The sequence below is a fragment of the Mus pahari genome, chromosome 1, assembly GCF_900095145.1.
Source record: "Mus pahari chromosome 1, PAHARI_EIJ_v1.1, whole genome shotgun sequence".
NCBI lineage: Eukaryota > Metazoa > Chordata > Mammalia > Rodentia > Muridae > Mus > Mus pahari.
Genome location: NC_034590.1, coordinates 128,676,710 through 128,699,483, shown reverse-complemented (window position 1 = coordinate 128,699,483; position 22,774 = coordinate 128,676,710). Strand labels below are relative to the sequence as shown.

General features: G+C 34.9%; 1 protein-coding gene across 4 annotated transcripts in view; it reads left to right on the top strand.

The window, feature by feature from the left end:
- Positions 1-22,774, top strand: part of Vps13a (vacuolar protein sorting 13 homolog A) — a 197,325-nt gene that overhangs the window by 96,780 nt on the left and 77,771 nt on the right. For all 4 annotated transcript variants that reach the window (XM_029542348.1, XM_021191562.2, XM_029542349.1 and 1 more), the window contains exons 35-45: positions 3,054-3,204; positions 6,091-6,215; positions 6,906-7,075; positions 7,515-7,729; positions 8,651-8,883; positions 11,324-11,416; positions 11,960-12,316; positions 14,040-14,141; positions 15,813-15,971; positions 16,112-16,367; positions 18,066-18,226. In XM_029542348.1, coding sequence (XP_029398208.1) covers positions 3,054-3,204; positions 6,091-6,215; positions 6,906-7,075; positions 7,515-7,729; positions 8,651-8,883; positions 11,324-11,416; positions 11,960-12,316; positions 14,040-14,141; positions 15,813-15,971; positions 16,112-16,367; positions 18,066-18,226 — 2,022 coding nt within the window. The remainder of the gene's footprint in view (positions 1-3,053; positions 3,205-6,090; positions 6,216-6,905; positions 7,076-7,514; positions 7,730-8,650; positions 8,884-11,323; positions 11,417-11,959; positions 12,317-14,039; positions 14,142-15,812; positions 15,972-16,111; positions 16,368-18,065; positions 18,227-22,774) is intronic.

Sequence of the window (22,774 nt, the reverse complement as noted above, 5' to 3'; positions counted from 1 at the left end):
AGAGAGAGAGAGAGAGAGAGAGAGAGAGAGAGAGAGAGAGAGAGAGGGAGGAGAGAGAGAGATGGGGGGTGAGTGTTCTGGAATAAAGAGGTAGATTACCTAATGTATCACTTTACTTAGTAACTGGTTGACATTGCTTCACTCTAATGGAATAACCATAAATTCTTATATTTTGCTGTTGAACAGATGTAAATCAAAATCTTTGCATGTTTTGCTGAAGTAATACCAGTATACACTCTAGAATATTTCTTTCAGAAACCTACTTGTTTTCTCTGCTCCCTCAACCTACAGCTTCACTCTCTGTTTATATAAAAATTTTTATTCAGAAAAAATATTTTAGGAATTTTAGACATTTAAGTCAGTTAAATTCAGATTTTAATACAGGCTAACTAAAAGTTTTTATGATCTTAGTGTGTATAGGTGCTTTAAGTGGTTGAAGAGGATAATTTCCTTTTTAAGGTAAATATTAAAAGTCTCTACGTTGAGCAGACTACAGATAGAAGCTTATAAGTAATGTCTGTCACCTGCCAGGGAGAAATCCTTTGCTCTGAGATCAGTTACAAGCAGATTCTTGTGGAGAGTAGAACTACTTCCTTTACAGGCTCCCAGGAAAAATCCTCTGTAGAAAGTTAAGGTGATGCTGCAGCCTGCCTGTGAATAACTGGCTGTCCTCTGGAAGGGACTCCTGAGGAAGATGAGCCTTCCCTCTGTCCTAATTCTTCAGATCGGTTAGCCACCTTTGCAGTACAGTATAGAAGAGATCTATTTAGATCACTCCCCGTTTAATCTGAGTGTCAGTAAGAGAATAGAATTGAATCTGTTAATCTCATGCATGCATACCAATTACTCCAGTTTGTGAGTTTTTAGCATGTAGTATTCTTTTTAGGGTTATTCTTAGAGTTTACTCTTACATGTAAGGTCAGCAGTCCTAGGTTCTTTACAGTCTTTCCAACATCTCTTTCTGGCTGCTTAACAAGAACAGAGAGTGACAATTAAAATCGTTATCTAATGGACATTTAATAGATTGTACTAATTAAGAAATATAGTTTGTGATTATACTAGGTGCAATTCTTGTTTGATAGTAATCACAAATTAAGTGCTCTAATAGAAAGAGGAGTATAAATTCACAGGCATAGGCAGTATGAATAGTTACACATGGACAACTTAAGTAGGTTATATCTTTGAAGTATAATGGGGCAACACAAATAACAGTTAAATTTTGTGAGATTAAAATCACCTCATTTAAAAAGTAGAAATTAAATACTGGACAGCTGTAGAAGTAAGTACAATGTAGTTAGAAAAGTTGTCTTAATTAAATACATAAAATTAAGATGAGCTCAGATCCCTTGAATCCATGTTAAAAAAAAAATGATTGTAATATTAGCTCTTAAGAGGGTGGACAGATCCTGTTCAAGGAGAGATTCTCTCAAAAACAAAACAAGACAAAACAAACAAGGAGGCAATCATAGTGCTGGAGCAGTAGCTCAGAACTACATCCTGACCTGCAGGCCAAGAGAGACTGTATGTATGTGGCAGGACTTTTGAAACTTCAAGGCCTGCTCCCACACTTCCACCCACAAGGGGATACCTCCTAATCCTTCTAATCCCATCAAAGAGTTCTACTTCCTGGTGACATTCAAACAGATGAGTGTATGGGGGCCATTCTTATGCAAACTATCACATGAAGGCATTTACTTAGAAAAAAAGCCTGACCTCCCCCAAGCAAGAATTCTGTTAAAAGACTGCCTTTGACTGAGGAGATACCTCCTTCCCCTGTTTAAATATCCCACAGATTTATCCTGCCAATTTTGACATTACTCATGACTCACATACTTTTGTGTTGTGTATGTTTCTCTGGAGACCTGCAATTAATATTAAAGCAGAATGTAAAAAGAACCTGCAAATTTCACTCTTGTGTGTATGCTTGTGATGGTGATAAATGTGCCATGGTGATAATGGACTAAACTTGTGAAACTGCACATAATCCTCCAATTAATTTTTTTTCTTTTGTAAGAGTTGCCTTGGTCATGGTGTCTCCTTGCAGCAATAGAACAGTGACCAAGACACCTCAGGTGATTAGATAAGGCCCTCTTACATTGTGGAAGGTAATGAAGTTTACTCATTCTTTTTTAATTAAATATTAACTTAGCCTTCACAAAAAATAATGTTTATAGAAACATTTTAAGTAATGTTTAAAAAAAATCTAACTACATATTATGACAAAGTGAACATGACACTCAATTATCTGTCATGCCACTTAAAATAGGTCTTTTCTGTTCGCTTGATGCTAGGGTCACAACAAAGAATTTTAAAGTTAAGTTGTTGAATTACTTCTTAATTATTTGTAAAGGGAAGTGTCTTACTCATTTAGCTACAGCTTCTTATAAAATCAAGATTGCGCTCTTTATATATAGAACTTTTGTGAAAAACAAAATAATTCATATAAATCATATTGTAAACTATTTTTCATTACACAAACATGTTTGTTTATTCTGTATTTTTACAATAATGTGCCTCCTAATCAAAATCTAAAGTGGTTAGATGGGTTCATAAAGGTGAAAGCTCACTTTAAAAATTTTAAAGTGACTGACTTGTATAGTACATCCATAAAAATACTTTTTTGGAATTGACAAAAAAAAAATCTGTATTTTATAAACTACTAATTACCACTTGTTCTGCAGAAAACTGGATATTCGGTCAGTAAAAATCTTTAGAGCCTTAAAAATTTGTTTATGGCAAACCAGTGTATATTTCTCTTCTGTGAATTCAGGGAGTGGGAGCAAATCTTGGGGTCAGGGGAGATATCTCAGTGTTAAGAGAACTGGCCAGAGGGCCTAGAAATAAATTCCCAGCATCCACATGGCAGACTATAAGTTATTGTGTAACTCTAGTTCTATGGGACCCGATGCCCTCCTCTTCTGCCCTCTGCCAGAAGCAGACGTGTGTGTTGCACAGACAAAACACCCATACACATAAAATAACTTCTTTAAAGCAAATCTTCTCCCTTTGTGTGTGTATTTTCTTTTTGTAAAGTCTTACTTTGTTTTTAACAGTTCATTCTTAGTCAGGAAGATTTAACAACCGTCTTTCAAACATTGCATGGCAATATTCGGTATGGACACAATCTGAATGCTCCATCTTCTGCAAATAAAGACCCAGAAACCCTTACCAGTGGGGTCACCAGTACTCCCAACCATTCTACAGGTGTGTGCTGAACCTTACTTTCTCTCGGGATTCCTTCTCCTCTCTCCTCTCTTGCCTCTCCATCCCACAACCTTTCTTTCTTTAGTTCTTGGTAAAAGAGGACTTAATTCTCTAACTAGTTAGTTTCACATAGGCAATTTTAAATTATCTGTTTTTAGTTCTGTGATTTTATATGTAATATATGTATGTAATCAAAGTTCTTAGTTCTGTTTTGACAAAACTGAGAATTCTTGTTTTTCTTTCTATAAATGCTTATATTCAGTTTTGCAGCATATGTAATAGATGATTTCTTATATATTGATATTTTAGGAATATGAGAAAACTAGAAATATGACAATAGGATAATCACTGTAGATGATGGATTTTAACAGAAGTTGGCATTAGTTTGGGTTTTATGGCTGTTCAGAGACACCATGTCCAAGGCAGCTTTTATGAAGAAAGACATTTCACTGGAGCTGGCTTACAGTTTCAGAGATTTAGACCATTATCATCATTGTGAGAAACATGGCAGCATGCAGGCAGACATGGTGCTGGAGGAGCTGAGAGTTCTACATCTTGATCTGCAGGCAGCAGACAAAAGGAGACTTGTGTGCCACACTGGGCATAGCTTGAACATAGGAGACCTCAAAGCCTACCCCAACAGTGGCATACTTCCTCCAACAAAGCCACACATACTTCAACAAGGCCATGTCTCCTAAAAGTGCTACTCCCTGAGGGCCAAGCATTCAGTCACATGAGTCTGTGGGGGCCATTCCCATTTAAACGACCACAGTTGAAGAGTTGGATTGTTGAAAAATAATAAAAGGAATCCTAGTTCCAGTGTTGGTGCCAAGGTGCTGGGTAAATATGGCTGGTTCTGACTATGGCACCAGTACATGAGCCAGTGGGCTTAGGTAGGGGACTAGGGTGATTCTGAGGCTCAAAAACAAAATCATATCCTTATTTTAATTTTTATATGTGATCCCAAATCTCTGTTTTTAAAGTAAAATGCCTGCTTTTCCAAAACCCTGAAATACTTTACAGCATTACTACTCAGATCATACACAAAGTCAATAAAATATGAACTCCATTCTTTATTGTTAAATATGAGTGGTACCAAATGAGGTTAAAGCAATAGAACACAGACATAAAATAAGCAAAGATAAACAAAACATTGTATTGTGAGTGAAAAAGAAGAGGCACACTGAATTCTAGGGAAAGTATGCCAACAAATCAAACAGGGACTTCCTAAGGACTTTGCAGTGGGGTGAAAGTAACAATTAAGTGGGCTCTCTGAAGATAGAAAAAAATTCCTAGAGACTACAAGTATAGGTATGTGATTGCTCATTTTTTTTTTCAAAATAACCTTAACCAGAGTATTAGAATGTAAGTGTTGAAGCATACGACCTGAGATAATAGCCATGTATAAAAGAATCAAACACCAGGCATGGAAAAGTGAGATAAAATTGAGAATGATGCTTCAGTTCAGAAGTTCTTCCAGTCCCAGCATGCTAACTTTTAGTGGTAGAAATACCTCAGAGAATGGAAGAAAAAGTTTGAAAGAAGTAACTTAGTTCAACCTGCCACACTTACAAAGCCTGCTCAGCCATAGAGAACACATGATTTCAACAAGCTGGGTGAACTAAGACTCAGATATAAACTCAATTTACTGAAATGTTAGGCCTAAAACAGGTAAGGCTTTTAAATTTTTAGATAAAAACAGTCTGCCTGTGAGAAGCTTATAAAGATCAATAACTTTAAGAAAATTGGTTTTTGCTGTTGTTGCTCTTTCAGTAAATGTGGTAAAGTAGGACTGCTGAGTTATAAGAGACAGTGGGACTATTTCAGATTTAAACAAGGTGACTTTGAAGCTATGATTCTGTACACAAATATTACTTCCAAATTTAAAAACAAAATAATTCTATTGTAGTAACTCACAGTTTACTCAAATCTTTTCAAATCCTCTTCTAAAGAAATTATTTCTAAAATATATCCCAGCAAGAAAAATTAAGACCCAGGAAAGAAGAAACTATATCAAACAATAGTAGTAACCTTGAAGAACAATAGGGATCCCAAAATTGTCATGTGGCTAGAGTCAGTTTCATTGCAAAGGAGTTCACAGTGCTTTGTACACAATGGTTTCGTAGTCAAGTGTTGGTTTTTACATTCACCTCACTCAGAATGCCTGGGAGAGAGCCTAAGCGGAGTAATTTTTTCAGACAATGAGACACACACACACACACACACACACACACACACACACACACACATATATATATATATATATATATATATATATATATACACACACACATACATACATATACACACACATCAGACTTATATACATATATACTTATATACATATATATACATATATATACATCTGAATACTTACAGACTTATATACATATATATATATACTTATATACATATAACTGTGTATGTATTTTGATTTAAAATTTAAGTATATAGAAAACAAAAGTTTTGAATACCAATTAGAACAAGCTTTAAAATAACATCTAAACTACATTGTTTTGTCGTAGTTTCTTTAAAATTTGAATAAAAACTGTTAATATAAGTATATATGTGTGTGTATATATAATATATTCATTTTAAACATTTCATTTAATCTCCAAAGTAAGTCCTATGTTCATGATTCTAGATTTATGAAAGTAGGATTGTAGTTTCTCAAGAGGAAACAGAAGTTCTGAGTGTTTAATTCTTTCTCTCCCGTTATTATGAAAGTGTTAATCCAGAGTTCCATGTGAGAGTTTTTAACCTTTTCAATTTTCTTGAATATCATTTTATTGCAGCAATTAATCAGCCATTTGATAAGTCTCAAGGGTGCTTTGATTACCTGATCTTAGAATTGTTTTCTCTTCTTTCTTATCTTTAATTTACCAGCTACTGTGGTGACTGCTGCTGTGGTGGAGGTACACCCACAGGCTTCTCAAGTTCACACAACACTGAATGTAAGCTTCCGGACTGATTATCTCACCATGGCACTCTACAGTCCGGGGCCTGATCAGGTATGTGAAGAATAGAAACTATGTTTATATTTGTGAAGAAATTATCTAAATAAAAGGTATAGAACTAATTACTAATAGCTCTATTAATTAATTGTTGTTATTGTTTTGTGTGTATTTTATAGTATATGTTCTTCTGGAAGAAAGATTGATATTTTCAATAATTATCTTATTTTTATTGAGTTATCTTTATTATGATTAAAAATATGAAAAAGTGAAAGTAGTACATATATATTTGTAACCTTTTCTTTAGAAAGCCCTTTGAAAATAGAGGATTTGAAGCTTATAGTGCTGGTTAGCATGCACAAAGTCCTGGGTTCAGTCTAGTGTCTAGAAAAGAATAAAAAGAGAAGGACCAGGTATGGTAGCACACACCTTTAATCTCAGCACATGGGATGCAGAACCAGGAAGGTTTGTGAGAGTTCAAGGGTAGCATGGACTACAAAGGACAACCAGGGCCATACAGGAGATCCTCTCTCAGCAGCAACAGCAGCAACAACCACTACCACCAGCACCACCTCGCCACCACCACCACCACCACCACCATCATCATCAATGAAAATTAAAAGAGAAAGAAAATAGAGAAGTGGATGGTTCATATAGGTCAGAGCCATAACTTGTAAACAGTTCTATTCTAAAGTATTCTTTGATCCTGTATTTCTGTGTAATTTTATGTGGATTCCTTTTCTACAGGCCTCCTTTACAGATGTTCGTGATCCTTCTCTAGAACTTGCTGAATTTAAATTGGAGAATATTATAAGTAGTTTAAAAATCTATACAGATGGTTCTACAGTCTTTTCTTTCTCAGTAAAAAACTGTATTTTAGATGATAAAAGGTCACATGTCATGAAAGCCACTCCTAGGTATGTATTATCATCATTTTGAACTATTGTACAAAGATTGCTTCATTCTTATAGATCTCACCCTAAGAAAGTGCCTTCCACTCCAAGTGTCTTCATGAGGGCTTGAAAACTGTACTTCACTGCCTCATGATATGTACTCAGAGTGGGAATGTTGACAGAGTTTTTAAAATATAGAGAAATAGTGTAATTAGATGGGAAATGTATGAAACCCTGAAGAAAAGATAAACTAACATTCAGAACTCGATAATTTTTAGATACAGTTTTCCCCCTTTGTGAAACAATTGTATTCTAAAAATTTTATAAGTTCATTATTCCAATGATAAATGTTCCCAGAATATTTGTTTGCTCTCAGTAAGGATAGAGAAGTCTTTAAGCGTTATTACTATACTTGGTTATTTTTAAGTTACCCATGTATACCACCTTGTCATTTTGTTTTCAGAATGATAGGACTGACTGTTGGCTTTGACAAGAAGGACATGGTGGATATAAAGTATAGAAAAATCAAAAATGTTGTTGTGACTGATGCAGTTGTCCAAGAAATGTATGTTTGTGCAAGTGTGGAGTTTCTGATGACTGTTGCTCATATCTTTTTTGATGCCTACATGACTAGTATGGCTTTAGAAACCAGTGTTCAAACATGGACTACTAGAGAAGGTTAGTTACCAAATAAAAATTTTAATATCTATATTGCTGCAACTATAGTTACCATGATTAGTGTTTTCAATAATCAGAGTAGACACATTAATAAATTGAAAATCTATTTTCTTAATAAGAAAAAACCTTAATGTGTTTTCAAAGAGGATATGCAGATTATATTTTTAACATAATATTTTTATTGATTATTTTGGGAATTTCACATCATGAACCCTACACACTCAGTTTGTATTTTTAGAATGTGTTTTGATTTTTTGTATTTTTGTGACTGGAACTCATGTAGCTCATGCTCTACTCAAACTCCCTGGTGAAGCTGAGGAACTTCTAATCCTCATGCTCCTCTTTTCCTCGCTGCCTGGTGACATAAAGTACCACTCTGCCTGGCCTTCGTTGTTTGAAGTTGTGAATATGGGATTTGAATTTATGAGACTTGAGTTAAGTAATTGTTCTCTAAAGTCAGTAACAAGCAGGAAAGATAACAAACCAACTGTTCTTTAAAATTATGTTATTTTAATTTAAAGTATTCATAAACTTTACATTTACTTTTAGCTTTTACTATATAGTTGTTCTGTTACCTTTTATATATTCATTATGATATAGTTGAAAGAGTTGAGGTTGGAAATTTGATTTAGATCCAATTCTGTCATTAAACAGTAGAGACTTTTTCCCACACTCTGATTCATATCTAAGTAAATCGAGGTTTGATGGAGGAGCATGTTCATAGCATATACACAGCTAGTTCTGCTTACATTCCTATGACGAGGGCTTGCGAGGAGGATAATTCCTATATCAAAAAGTAATACACAATTGATGCCTTTGAGATGATTTATTTTATTTTTCACATTGAATGAAGTAACTACTTATTCCTCATAAACTTCATAAGTAATATTTGTAATCAAAATGTGTTTATTTTTATTTTAGCACCTGCACAGGAATTAGGGAAGTGGGAAATGAATATTCTTATTAAAAACCCAGAGATTGTGTTTGTAGCTGACATGACAAGAAATGATGCTCCTGCCCTAGTCATTACGACACAGTGTGAAATTTGCTGCAAAGGTGAACCTACAAGCAACACAGTGACTGCTGCCATTAAAGATCTCCAAGTCAGGGCATGCCCGTTTCTTCCAGTCAAGAGAAAGGGCAAAGTCACCACTGTGAGTTTAGTAGCTAATAAGCTACTTAATTGCAATTTATTTGGGGGGTTACTGTAACCTCTTCAGAAAATGATTACTGTCTTTCTTTTCAGTCTTGTTAAAATTGACTGTTTCTGGAGTTCTCAAGGCTGGTGGCTCATGACTAAGAAAACGGGGGAAATAGGAAGTGGAGTCTGTGACCCCACTGTGTTGAGATTCTTCTTCTTCCATTCCCCATGCCCTTTTGACTTGGATATAGCTATATAACCTTGAAAGACTAGAAGTTAGACAGATGCCCTCATAGGAACGCAATACATTGAGCGGCCATGACTGGGCAGGCCTCATGCGCCTGACCCAAGACAAAAACATCTGGCAGCCTAAACCATCAGCCCCTGTTTAAGTTCAAGTCCAGATCTGAAGATGTTTACACAACAGTTGTGGACCAGTCCAGCATCGGTGAGAGGGAACATGCTGCAAGCAATCCTGTGATCCAAACTGCATCTATATATTCTAACACTATATTCTTACTCCTTGCTCATCCAGTCAGTAAATCACAGATAAATTTGACTTTACAGAAGTATTGATCTTATGTTTTCAAAATTAAGATACAAAGTAGTCTGCTATTAGCAAGACACCTGCTCAGTTTTAGAGCACAGTAGAGATATACTTCTCTTTCTAGAAACATGATAATGATGGTTACTGCTAAAGCAAAGAACACTCTTGGTAGAAATATCACCAAGAACACTGCCTCCCCCACCCTGAAAAGTATATAAAGAACATGGTATAGGAAAGTCGAGGGAGGATGGGCTCAGTGACAGAAAACTTGCAATGAATGATTTTCTTTTGTGAGTTAGAAAGTGGAACTTGTGACAAATTTCTTGTATATATAGTTAGGGAAAATACTGAGTTTTCTAGTTTCTTGCTGTGAATAGCAAAAGGCTAGAAAGAAGGTAGCAAACGAGAAAATTTAAACAGAAAGAACCAGGACTTAATGCTTTCAATAATTCTCAGCTTTTCCAAATGGAAAAAAACAAGGTCTGAAAATCATACATCGATGCCCAAAGTGTAAAGGAATAGTGCAGATTATGACTGGGCCTATGCAGTCTTTCTCAAATGAGACCCTTAGGAAACTTTGGAGAGAGTGAAATATCACTTGGGAGAGAAGTGACTATCAAGAGCCTAGAAGTTACAATTCTGCTTGCCATAATTAGGAAAAAGTTAATTCATTTACCATTCCAGATTATTTAGTGAGTTTAATGTACTTATAGTTTTTCCTAGTGCCTTGCAACTTTAAATTTTCCTATGAGAGTGGCCTTTTTATACCCATTTTACTGTGGAACAAATAGTGTGATAGACTTTGGTAAACTGAAATAATAATATAGCCAGAGCTTCGTGTGTTTTTCAAATACTTGAGCATATTTTTAAATGTTTGTTGTATGTATATATTTTTATGTATATGTATATGATAATATTAGCCACATTGTTCCTTGGGATTTTGAATAGTTTTACCAGTGTTTGTTATGCTTTCTTAAACTTAGTACATGTCAGATAAACCCCTAAGATTACCTAGTGAACTTTCAGAAGGAAATAAGTGGTCTATCTTCTTACCAGCAGGACAAGTGAAATAAAATGAGATTGCTGTGCTTTTAGCTGATGGGACTGAATCCTCAGAAAATAAGTACAGGGAAAATTCTGCATTTCACTTAGGGAATACAACTTGAAGATGCTTAGGGTCATGACCTGAGGATTTGCAGCTGAATTTCTAAGCTTAGTATCTTTCCTGTAACTACAGTAAAGCTATCACCCAGGGTATTAGTCTTCTGAAGTGCCACTTGGACCAGATGCTCTTGCTCAGAACTCATTGTTCTTAGCTGTGGTAGGAGATTCCCATTATCACATCAGGTTCTCCCTAGACCTTCTTTTAACATCGTTTCTTGTAGGCCAGAGTAAATGACAAAAAAGAAAAAAGAATGCTGGGAACTACAGTAACTTTGAGAACTAAAGTAATAGCATCATTGATGTAATGCTCAGATCATTGAGAAGTATATCTGATAGGTTGCCATTGTATACTGCATAACCTCCCTATCATTAGCATGTGCCAGTAATCACTGAGATAAAAATGTTGCAGATCAGTTACTCTGGGTGTGACTAGCTTATATGCTCATGCCCAAGATCAGAAATATTTTTGGTACCATTCTTGCATATATCAACATTCACTATGAAGTTCTTAGACTTCTTCAAATGAATGACAGAATTGGGCTGTGGAAGATAAATGCTGCTTTTTGCGTCATATTTATTTATTGCTAATATATTTGTTTATGCTTTATTTTTATAACAAATAATAGTGTGTTGATTCACTTTTTAGTTATATTGTTTACTTTTTAAACATAATTATTAGAAAAGACTTTAAGCAGAAATATTTGAACACTTAAATACGAGTTTAATGATTTTTATTTTGTAGGTTTTGCAGCCTTGTGACTTGTTTTATCAGGCTACTCAGTTAGGTAGAGATCCACAAATGATTGATATATCAGTAAAATCTCTTACACTAAAGGTAAGTTCAAACAAACATTTAAAGTTGATTTGCTGATAGGTTTCTCTCAGCTACTCAAGAAGCTAAAGTGTAAGAGCTGTGAGTGCTCAGGCTCTGAAGTACAGAGCACTGAGCTGCTCTAAGTCAATCTGGGCACTTTAGTGAGACTCCATTTAACCACTACTAGTACTACCCAGTGACTGAGGTTATTGGTAAAGCACTTGTAGCACTTACGGGACTAGGTTGTGCCCCTGGCTCACAAAATAGTTTTGGAAGTATATAATTATAACTTTATAAAATATTACTAATGGAAACTTCATGATATGTGGTATATCTTATTGACCTAGGACTATTTCATAGTTTATATCTAGTATATGTATAATTGTCATATTTAATTGGTTTAATAATAACAAGATTTACAAATATTTTAACAAACTTATCTAAAAATTTTTGTAGTTGAAAATTGCAGTTATTGTCTACAGTATATTTCTAGTTCAGCCTTAATTCTTCATGTTCATTCAGCAAATATATTTAAGCCATTTTTTAAAATTTTTTTCCATTTAGGTTTCACCAGTTATCATAAATACCATAATAACTATTACTTCAGCACTTTACACAACTAAGGAAACTGTCCCAGAAGAAAACACTTCTAATATAGCACATTTATGGGACAAGAAGGATACAAAGAATCTAAAAATGTGGTTTCTTGAAGAATCAAATGAAACTGAAAAAGTAGTTCCCACAAATGAAGTGATACCGGGAGGAGAGACACTGAACTTGCATATTGATTCTATTTTTATTGTTCTTGAGGCTGGAATTGGTCATAGAACAGTGCCGATGCTATTGGCAAAGTCATGCTTTTCAGGGGAAAGCAAAAACTGGCGGACTTTAATAAATCTTCACTGTCAACTTGAACTGGAAGTAAGTGTGTCTATAATTTTTCAGATTTTATAATGCTTCACATAGAATATTCCGGAATCTTTATATCCCTGTTTAAATTGACTTTATTGTTAATAATGATACTGGCTTTAAAGCTTTTAGAAAAAAAACTTACAAATTTATGCCCTTGAGTGATTGCTTACATGTATATGTATACATACATATATGTGTGTGAGAGAATATATGATCTATGTGCTATATATAATATGTACATACGTATATATTGCTTTTACATATCCATACTACATATTTTAGCTGGTTTTTATAACCTTAAGAGGGAATTCAGTGGAGACAACCCAACAGTTAGGAGCTTCTTGCTCTTCCAGAGATCACAGTCTGATTCCAGCACCCATATCTGTCAGCTCACAACTGCTGGCAACTCTGCCCCTGCTACTTCTGGGAAAATCTGACATCTGCTTTGGACCTCTTTGGGCACAGGCATATACATGGCATATATTGACACAAACACATATAAAAAAAATGAAAATCTTCTTTTAGTGAGATATCAATAGATAGTTGTTCAGGTTGAAAATTCTTATTTTTAAGAAATAAAATTAAATTTTTCTTTGAAAAGTTAGATTAAATGTATGAATACCTGAGTAATCTCTTCTAATTATTAAAGCATCACTACTGGGGATATTCTTGAGGTGTGGAGTGGTTGCTTAGAATGTGTGAGACCTTGGACTTCAATTCTAAACCCCACCAAAAATTATTTTTTAAAAGAGGAAAAAAAGAATCACAGTAAATATATTTTACCTTAGACTTTATAAAATTATTTCCATGGATATTTGAGATAAAATTAATTATGAAAATGGCTGGAAATACAGGTCAGTAGTGGAATATATGTGTGTGTAAGACTAATCGTAATACAAGTGCTGCAGAAACAGATAAATTAGATACAGTTATCTCCAGCGATACTTAGTTATTTTACTTAATATTTATTGGAAAATAATCTAGTAGTCTACATTATAAAAGTGAAAGTGAAAATTTAAAAGCTTCTGTTTTTACATGAAATGAAAGAGAAATGTATCCTAACAGAATCGTAACTGATTGTGACTACGCTATAATTTTTAAATTGTGGTTAGAATTATATGTATTTTGTAGAGGACTTTATCTATGCTATCCAAGAGTTACAGGGCATTCAATCACTGAAATCATGTGGAAGGCAGGAAAGTTCACTACAATACCACAAATACTACGTGTTAAATCATAGTCATTGGTGGTAGATTGTCAAGTTTTCAAGTGTCAGTAATATGTAATAGATGAGTACAGGACTTACTGCTTGGTACAGGAGAGACTCCAATGAAAGGTGCTTTAGAAAAGGTTCTAGGGTTTACAGGAAGGCTTTAGCAACCAGGGATCAATTCCCAGGCCCCTTGTGGTGGAAAAAGAAAGAACTGACTCCAGTAAGTTCTCCTCTGACTGAAATACATGCACACATGTGTAACTAAATAGATGCTAAAAGGGGTTCTGTTATACTAAAATGTGTAGGTGAAATTTCGTGTCCAAAGGTAAGTCAGGTGAAGAAAGTATGGAAGGAGAATGTCTAGACAACTACTGATTGACCTGTAGAAGAGTTTTGTGAAGAATAAATAGCACACTCACAAGGTATGGTGGAAAGAGATATTATTTTGAGATATTATTTTAAAAATCATTTTAGATAATAGAATACTTTATTTAAAAAAACTAAAAATTCTCATTTTAGGTTCACTATTATAATGAAATGTTTGGTGTTTGGGAACCTTTACTGGAACCCTTAGAAATTGATCAGAGTGATGATTTTAGACCTTGGAATCTTGGCATCAAGGTACGTATGTATATGTTATTTTCTTAAGGCAGTTTCAGGTTTACCAAAAAATTGATAAAGTATAGTTTCTGAATATATCCTCTGCATATATATAATTTCATTATTAACAGCTTCAATCAAACTATATTTGAAGTCTGTGAAAGAGTTTAGAAGGAAAAGCTTTCTAGAGCTTTTGAGAGGATATCTATATTACATTATACAGTTTATCTTATTTACTTGTTTGTTGTTTATTTGTTTGTGTGTGGTGATTTGCATGAATGTATGTCTGTGAGCCAGGCAGTGGTGGTACATGCCTTTAATCCCAGCACTTGGGAGGCAGAGACAGGTGGATTTCTGAATTCGAGGCCAGCCTGGTCTACAGAGTGAGTTCCAGGACAGCCAGGGCTACACAGAGAAACCCTATCTCGAAACCCTCTCCCCCAAAACCCTCCTCCAAAAAAATAATGTATGTCTATGCACCATATGCCTTCCTGGTGTCCACAGACAGCTGAAGAAGGGGTCAGATCCCCTGGAACAGGAGTCACAGGCCATTCTGAGCCACCATTGTGCTGGGAGTCAAACTCGGGTCCTCTGCAAAAAAGCAAGTGCTTTTAACCACTGAGCCATCTCTTAAGCCCCATATAAGACCAGAAGCGTAGTAGATTACTGTACAGTCAAAGACTATTGACTGTTACCTTACACTGTAGCTATGGTCTTTTAGGTTGTGGTCAATCCCAAATTTTGTTTGTTCTGTGAATGGACTGACTGACTTCCTTCTTCCCTCTTGCCTCCTTTCTTCCTCCTCTCCTATTTTCTTTCCTTCCTACCTTGTACCTCTGTCCTTCATGCCTACCTTTCTCTAACTTTCCTCCCCTCTACTATCTCTTTCTCTATATAACATATAAAGCAAGGAATTATCTAATTACAGTATGTTTCCTACCTAATGATGGACTCTACTTGTAGACATATCTTAAAGGTCTTAAAGTAAGGTAAAATATCCCTGAGTTCAAGGCCAGCCTTGTCTACAGAACAAATTCTAGGACAGGCAGGACTACACAGAGGCACTCTGTCTTGAATAACTAAGAAAAACAAAAACAAAAACAAAAAGTAAGGTAAAATAACAACAGAATGTCTATCTTGGCATGCCTACCATATTATATTTAAATTATTTAATTATCTGGGTTATTTCTGATGAAGGATTTAGATAAACAAATTTCATTGATAGATTTTAGATTAGACTGTACATGGGACATGAGTCTCTGAATTTTTGGAGGAAGTAAATAGTGCGTAATCTTACAAATTCCCCTTCACACCGTTGCTTTGCTACCTTTGGGTGACTGTGTTAGTCCCCAGTTCTGTTTCTGTTAGTGTCCAGTACACTAAACTGTCTCCTTGGCTGTTGTCAAGTGCGTGCTTTTGATTTACGCAAAGAATCCATACATACTTAGTTACTTTCAAAGTTTTTCTTTCTTCCAAATTATCAAATTTATTGTATAGAATTTATTTTCCTTTAGTATTTCCTCCTGTAAGTTTTGTGACATTACTTGGCATATTCAAGAAATTTCATCAGGCAGTCTGACCCATGGGGTCCAAAACTCTGTCTCACTAATGATACTTGGTTTTACTTCACAGGTAAGTTATGGTATACTCCTAAAAACAATTCTTATGTCTAATTTTAATTCATCCTTTTAGATGAAAAAGAAAGCAAAAGAGGCCATTGTTGAGTCTGACAGTGAAGAAGAAAACTACAAAGTACCAGAATATAAGACTGCCATAAGTTTTTATTCTAAAGACCAGTTAAATATTACATTATCCAAGTGTGGCCTTGTGATGTTAAATAATTTAGTTGAGGTAAGAAAAAACAAGAATTTTAAAGTTTAAATATTGAAATATTTCTCATTGACCCTTAAATGAGTTAAGTTGTTATTTATCTATTTACTATGCTCATGTACTTACATCACATGTCACTTCTTCCCATATTTCCCTGTTAGGCATTTACTGAAGCTGCTACTGGATCTTCATCTGTCTTCCTAAGAGATCTAGCACCATTCATGATTTTAAATTCTCTTGGACTTACTGTCTCTATTTCACCAAGCGATTCTTTTAACGTTCTCAACGTTCCTTTGGCAAAATCATATGAACTGAAACATGATGAGAGTTTAAGTATGGATTATGTACGAACTAAGGACAGTGATCATTTCAACGCAATGACCAGCCTTAGCAGCAAGCTCTTCTTCATCCTCCTGAGTGAGTGAGATAGTTTCCTTCCGGGGCTTTGTAAAGTAATTTTCAAAAGCAATTTTACTCATTTGTAGTACCTTAGCAGTTTTATATAACAATGTTTTCTAATACATTGGAGCTATATTAATTTTCTATTAGTGAGATAAAATAGTGTGCCTAACACAAGTTACAGCAGAAAGAATTTGTTTGGCCTTATGGTTCTAGAGGGTTAGATTCTCTGATAGCAGAGTAAACGCAGCAGGCATGGGGATTGCAATAACAAGGAACATTTACATCTTGAACTGCAAAGAACAAAATGAGAGTGATGCACTTCTTCCAGAAGTCTACACCTCCTAAATAGTTCTTAAACAGCACTGTAGGAACCATGTATTCACATGCCAGAACCGATGGAGGACGATGTCATTCAAACCACCAAAGAGACATTAATGTCTTCTCCAGTAGGTTGATTTCTTTGGTCACTAAATCTTGGTATTTCAATTTCCGACTTTGTCTGGAACATGGTATTATTAGAACATTGACTAAGGATGATAAATGCTAGATCTCACTTAGCTTTTCCTTATTGGTGCGTGTGTCAAGTGTTCTCACTGTGTTTGTTATGACTAAATATGCATTTTACCAAAATTAATGAATTTTTAAGTGTTTGAGTTAATACAGATGTATTTTCTTTGTTTTCATATTTGTAATTTTTTAGATTTAGTTTATGTAGGAGAATGTCTGCCTTCATGAGTGTGTGTATACCACATGTTTATTTCATTCCCTGAAACTGGGGTCATGGGTGATTGTGAGCTACCATTTTGATGCTTGGAATTGAACCCAGGTCTTCTCTGAGAGCAACAAAAACTTGTAACTACTGAGCCATCTCTCTAACCCCTTTAAAATCTTATTATTTTGCCTTTTAATGTGGAAGTCATTTCTGCTTTCCACAAATTTTTTATTTTAATTGAAAATAAAAAAGTATACAATTTCTTTAATTGCTATAAAATTTCCTTTTCTTACCCACACTACTCTGATTCTCCCCCACTTCAGTAAGATACTGAAGTCAGTATTTGAATGGTGCCATCTGAAAAGCTAACTAGACACAGAAGGCTACTAAAACACAGTTATTCTCATCAAGAAGTAGTGTTAACTGATGGGTGTTACTGGAACATTGTCTATGATGTGTTCTTATTCCTTTTACCTGTCAGTGAGAATTAGTTTTAAGAGTGGGGAGTCAAATTTATGCAAATTAAGTAATTTCACTTCCAATATAATATGCACATTTGATAAGTGTATGTGAAATTTTCTTTAATCAAATCTGTTGTATCTTAAAAGTGACAGAGGTAGAAAAATAGTTAGGAAAACTATCCTCACCTTCTGCCTTTAGTCTCAGGAAGATTGAGACAGTGGTTATTATGACAGCAAACAAGCAACAATAACTGCTGGATTTTTTAACCATTCCTCTCACTACTGTTTGTTTTCTTAATTATATGGTTTTAGCTTAAATTCCTAAGTGAGAAATTTTTTCAGTTGTGTTTTTGATAAAATGCTTTGAAGGATTAAGGTGAATATTGTCAAAATAGCTGAGTTCTTAAAATAATCCCTTAATGTTGATTATATTCAAAGACTTTTTTCATTTAGTCGATAATTATCTAGTGCTTAACATACATTTAAAATGATTATGTAATGAATTATAATTAACTCTGGAATATCTGTTATTTAATTTAGCGCCTGCTAACCACTCTGTCGCTGACAAGATCCCTTTAACAAAAGTGGGACGCCGGCTGTACACTGTAAGACACAGAGAATCTGGGGTCGAAAGATCTATCATTTGTCAAATTGACACAGTTGAAGGAAGTAAGAAGGTAACAATCCGCTCACCAGTGCAGGTATGAAGTAAAAAAACGTTGCTTAGAGGATCTTTGTACGCATATGTTTGAAGTGGGCCATGGATGTAGCTCAGTTGGCTAGAATGTCAGCCTTGCATGAAGGGAGCCCTGAGTTGATCCCAGCAGCACACACACCCCTGTGCTGGCATTCCTTTGTAATCCCAGCACACGGGGGGGGGGGGGGGGAGTGGGGGGGGCATCATCTTTCTTTGCTCAGTCAGTTTTGTACCTGCCTTGGATACAAGAAACCCTGTTTCAGAAAAATGGAAAGAGAAATATTCAAGTAAATCATTGCAAATATCTTACACACTGTTACAGAGACATAAGCAATGGTAAGACTCTCATCCTGTGACATGAGCAATGGGACAGTACCGTTGTTCATAGAGCTGCTTTATACAAGGTGCTCAGTATTTTATCAAAGTCTTCATCATATTTTGCTTAGTCTTTATACCATGTTTATATCTTAATAGTAAAACTTATTAAAGAAATTATAAACTTGTTGAGATATACACAATACAACATATGAAGTTTAGTTTTGACATAAAGATTCATTTAAGAAACCTTCATAGTCATCAAGGTAATGAATGTATTTAATACTCTAAAAACTTCATTGTGTCCCTACTTTCTCATCCTACATATCCATTTAGCTCAATGTAGTTATATGGTCTTAATTTATTTATTTATTTTTATTTATTTATTTATTTATTTATTTATTTATTTATTTATTTATTTTTTGAGACAGGGTTTCTCTGTATAGCCCTGGCTGTCCTGGAACTCACTTTGTAGACCAGGCTGACCTCGAACTCAGAAATCCACCTGCCTCTGCCTCCCAAGTGCTGGGGTTAAAGGCATGCACCACCATGCCCAGCTTTGGTCTTAAATTTAATACAGGCATAATAAAGAACAGAATTTGGCATTTTCACTGTCTGTAGCTGCAGTGGTTACTGAGAAGTTGATCTGCAATGTGGAGAATGCCACGCTTACATTTTAAGAGAGTCTTTGTAAATGTAGAAGTGAGGTTTGAGGCTCAGAGTTTCCCTTTGGCTTTCCAATTGCTCCAACCCAGATGATCTTTTTTCCCTAGATTGTAACTGGCTTTATCTATTGGTGATTTAGTTCTGCACTCTTCTGTTTTTCATTAAACGGTTTATTGTTATGTCAATACCATACTTTCTTAATTACTTTCAGACTCTGAATAATAAATCATGGTATGCCACCGTAATTTTTTCTAAGTTCTTTTAACTATTTTATTTTCCTTTTTAAAAAATAATATGGACTTTTTATAATTAATTTTTTATTTTAATTATCCATTACTATAATTCAGAATATAGATTATTATAATATTCATAGATAATGTCCACTTTATTAGATTTATATACTTGTTCTAGTAGATTTCAACAATTACACTTGCAAATAAAGACATTTTTACTTAATATATGTTAGTTGATCTTTACATTTTTATCTTTATTGAAAGGATATAAACAATATTATTTATGTGATAAGTGACCTAGATTTTCAGACATTAAGCAAAAATATTCCTATTATAGATCCTTGTCTTAAAATTATTAAATTTCTATAGCATTCTTAGATTTGGTTTACTAAAGTTATGTTTAAAATTTTTGCATTTATATTCATAAAAGATTTTGACCAAATGTTAAACTATAGTTTAAATTGACCTAAGAAATTGGTTGTTATTTAAGTGAGTACTTACACTAATTCAGAGTTTGAAATTTTCTAATTGTTGGTAAGTTTATTTTTTTACTTATTTATACTTATTTTAACATAGATTTATATTAAAAATAATTTTATGACTGTCAACCACAGACTTTATTCAGCTATATAAAATACTTTTGTTGACTTTTTTTAGTGATAAAATATTTTGATTAGTCTTTTGTGAACTTCAGAGTGTATCTTGATCACATTCAGTCCCCACTTCTACCTGCCAGCACTTCCCAGATCCACCTCCTTCTCATGCCACCACATGTGTCTTATTTATTATTATTATTTGAAAGAGATGCAACAGATGTCCTGAACTTCTGCTTCTTAAACACTTTCTGCTCTTTTCTGTAGGATTTCCTAAGCCTTAAGTAGACATTGTGTTGTGTTTTAATTGGGAGCAGACACTCCACAATCAGTTGGTCTCTGCATTTACACTATTGTGGCTTTCTGTAATGATCTTTGTCTGCTGTAAAAGAAATTGCTTTGATAAGGAGTAAGAGCTACATGTATTGGTGTATATAATAACAAGCATTAAAGTGCATGTAAGGGATTATACATGGCAGTAATAGGTTTGTCTTGAAGCTTCGTGGATTTACCAGCCACCAGAAGTTGGCTAAATTTACAGTGCCAGGCATGAATTTCCCCCCTATTGAGAAACCTTCGCTAGTTAGGTGGCTGTTGGTTAGCCCCAGAATTAGAATTTCAAAATGTCTTGCCATTGTCATCATAGTTGTGGCTCAGGTGGGCAGAAATACTGATTTGGTTTTTCTCCCATGGCAACTAGGATGACTCTTCTGTACTGTGAGAGCTAATCTTCAGAAGGAGGCTTCCAGATCAGCTCCAGCTTAATTCTCAAAGTTCTGGGTCTGAAGAGCACGATGTTTGGTAGTCGGGCATTACCTTCTATTTCTGGAAGGCACCAGGGACAATAACAATACCCTGTGTCATTTTGAGGGCTGTTAACTTGCCTTACCTACATTTTAAGAGGTTTCCTATGCCTGGGACTGGGATTTTTATTAGTCTAAAATTTTGAAAGGACCATGGTCTCCCAAAGTAGTATGACTTCAATTAAACTGTGTGTGTGTGTGTGTATTTATATATGTAATTTTAATTTAACATAAAATGTTTCCCTATGGCTTTTTTAAATGTGTAGTCATCTATAACACCTCAGATCTTTGCTTTTTGACCAAAGGATGCCACAATGTGTTACAGATAAGCAAAATACTTTAGAGATTGTTACCAAAATAATCCTTATTATTGACAGTGATAATGTTTTTAAGTGGTTTAAAATATTAATTTCTTATATTTAATGAGGAAAAATAATATCAAAAATAAAATTTATACACTTGATCACACAGCATGTAATTAATAGTGTCAATAATTGGTTTTAGGGGTTTTGTTTCTTTAGATCTCCTTAGTGTCCATGTTGATTTCATTGTACTGCTGTCAATGGTCATGAATATAGGAATTGTTCATCAGAATGACTCAGTTGCAACCATGTTTTTCATTAGTTTATAAAGATGAGACAGTTTGTATCTATCACGTTAGAGACTCAGTCATCTGAATCGAGGCACCAGCACGGGTGTTTGATGAGAGCTGCTGCTAAGTGCTCTGTTTCCACAGCAGTACCTTGCAGTGGGTCCTCATCAGTGAAAATCAAGGAGCAAGAAAGGGTGAACATGGAACATGACGGGATTTGGATATGTTTGAGCACATAGTCCCCAGCTGGTGGCTCTGTCTGGAAGGTTGGGAAGATTTTAGAAGCTGTAGTGAGAGTTGTTCATGGTGGACAAAACCTTGAGGTTTTATATCTGAGACCCACTTTGTGACTAGCAGTGTAACCAGTGGCTGCAAACTTCTGCAACCATGCCCTCCTCAACAGGGTGCACTGTGTCCCCTCACAGTGCAAAGCAAAATACATCTTCCTCCTTTAAACTGCTTCTTGTCATGTATTTAGTCACAGATTAGTCACAGGGTTTAAAAAAAAAACAGAGCAAAAGATTAAAATAGACATTGCTGCAATATGTGAGTGTCTGCAGTTGTATCTGTGCTAGTATGTGTGAGAGGGTGTATGTGAGTGCATGGACATATATCTACTTACTATTCTTCCCCTTTCTTTTTCTTAGAATTAGCTCTTTTTCCAGTGTTACTGTCTTTTTGATTTTTAAAATTGTTATTATGTGTATTGATATTTTTCTGCATATATGTCTGTATAGCATTTGCATGCCAGATGCCCACAGAGGCCAGAAGAGGGTATTGGATGCCCTGGGAGTGGAGTTCAGGTGGTTGCGAACTGCCATGGGGGTTCTGGGATGAAACCCTGGTCCCCATGAGAGCAGCTCTGAATTGGGCCACTGAGCCCTTGCTTCAGTGCCTCTTCCAAATGTTAAATTTGTTTATGTGCCAGTGTTTCCTGAATTAGATCCAGTAGGAAAACAAGGAGACAGATTCAGGCCTCAGTAACTAGCTGTACATTTTAAACAATATTGGGGTCTTAGAATGTATTTACATCAGCAGTTAATTGAATATAAAATTTATTTATATAAAGATTATGATCAGCAGAAATGTGATTATAATTGTAACAGTCTTGACCTTGTAGAAGTAATTACAGATATGAGTTCATGTCCAGAGTCTGACATTTCACAGAACTCCTTCCTCCAGCTCTTAGATTTTTCTGCTTCTCACATTGTTCTCTGAACCTTGAGAGGTGTGTGTGTGTGTATACTTGTACTGGGCAGATTCTTTGACAGTTTCATAGATTTATAAGGTATATTTTAATTACCATAGCTGTCAGCTCTGTTCTCCCTTAGGTTTTGTTTATTCTTTGAT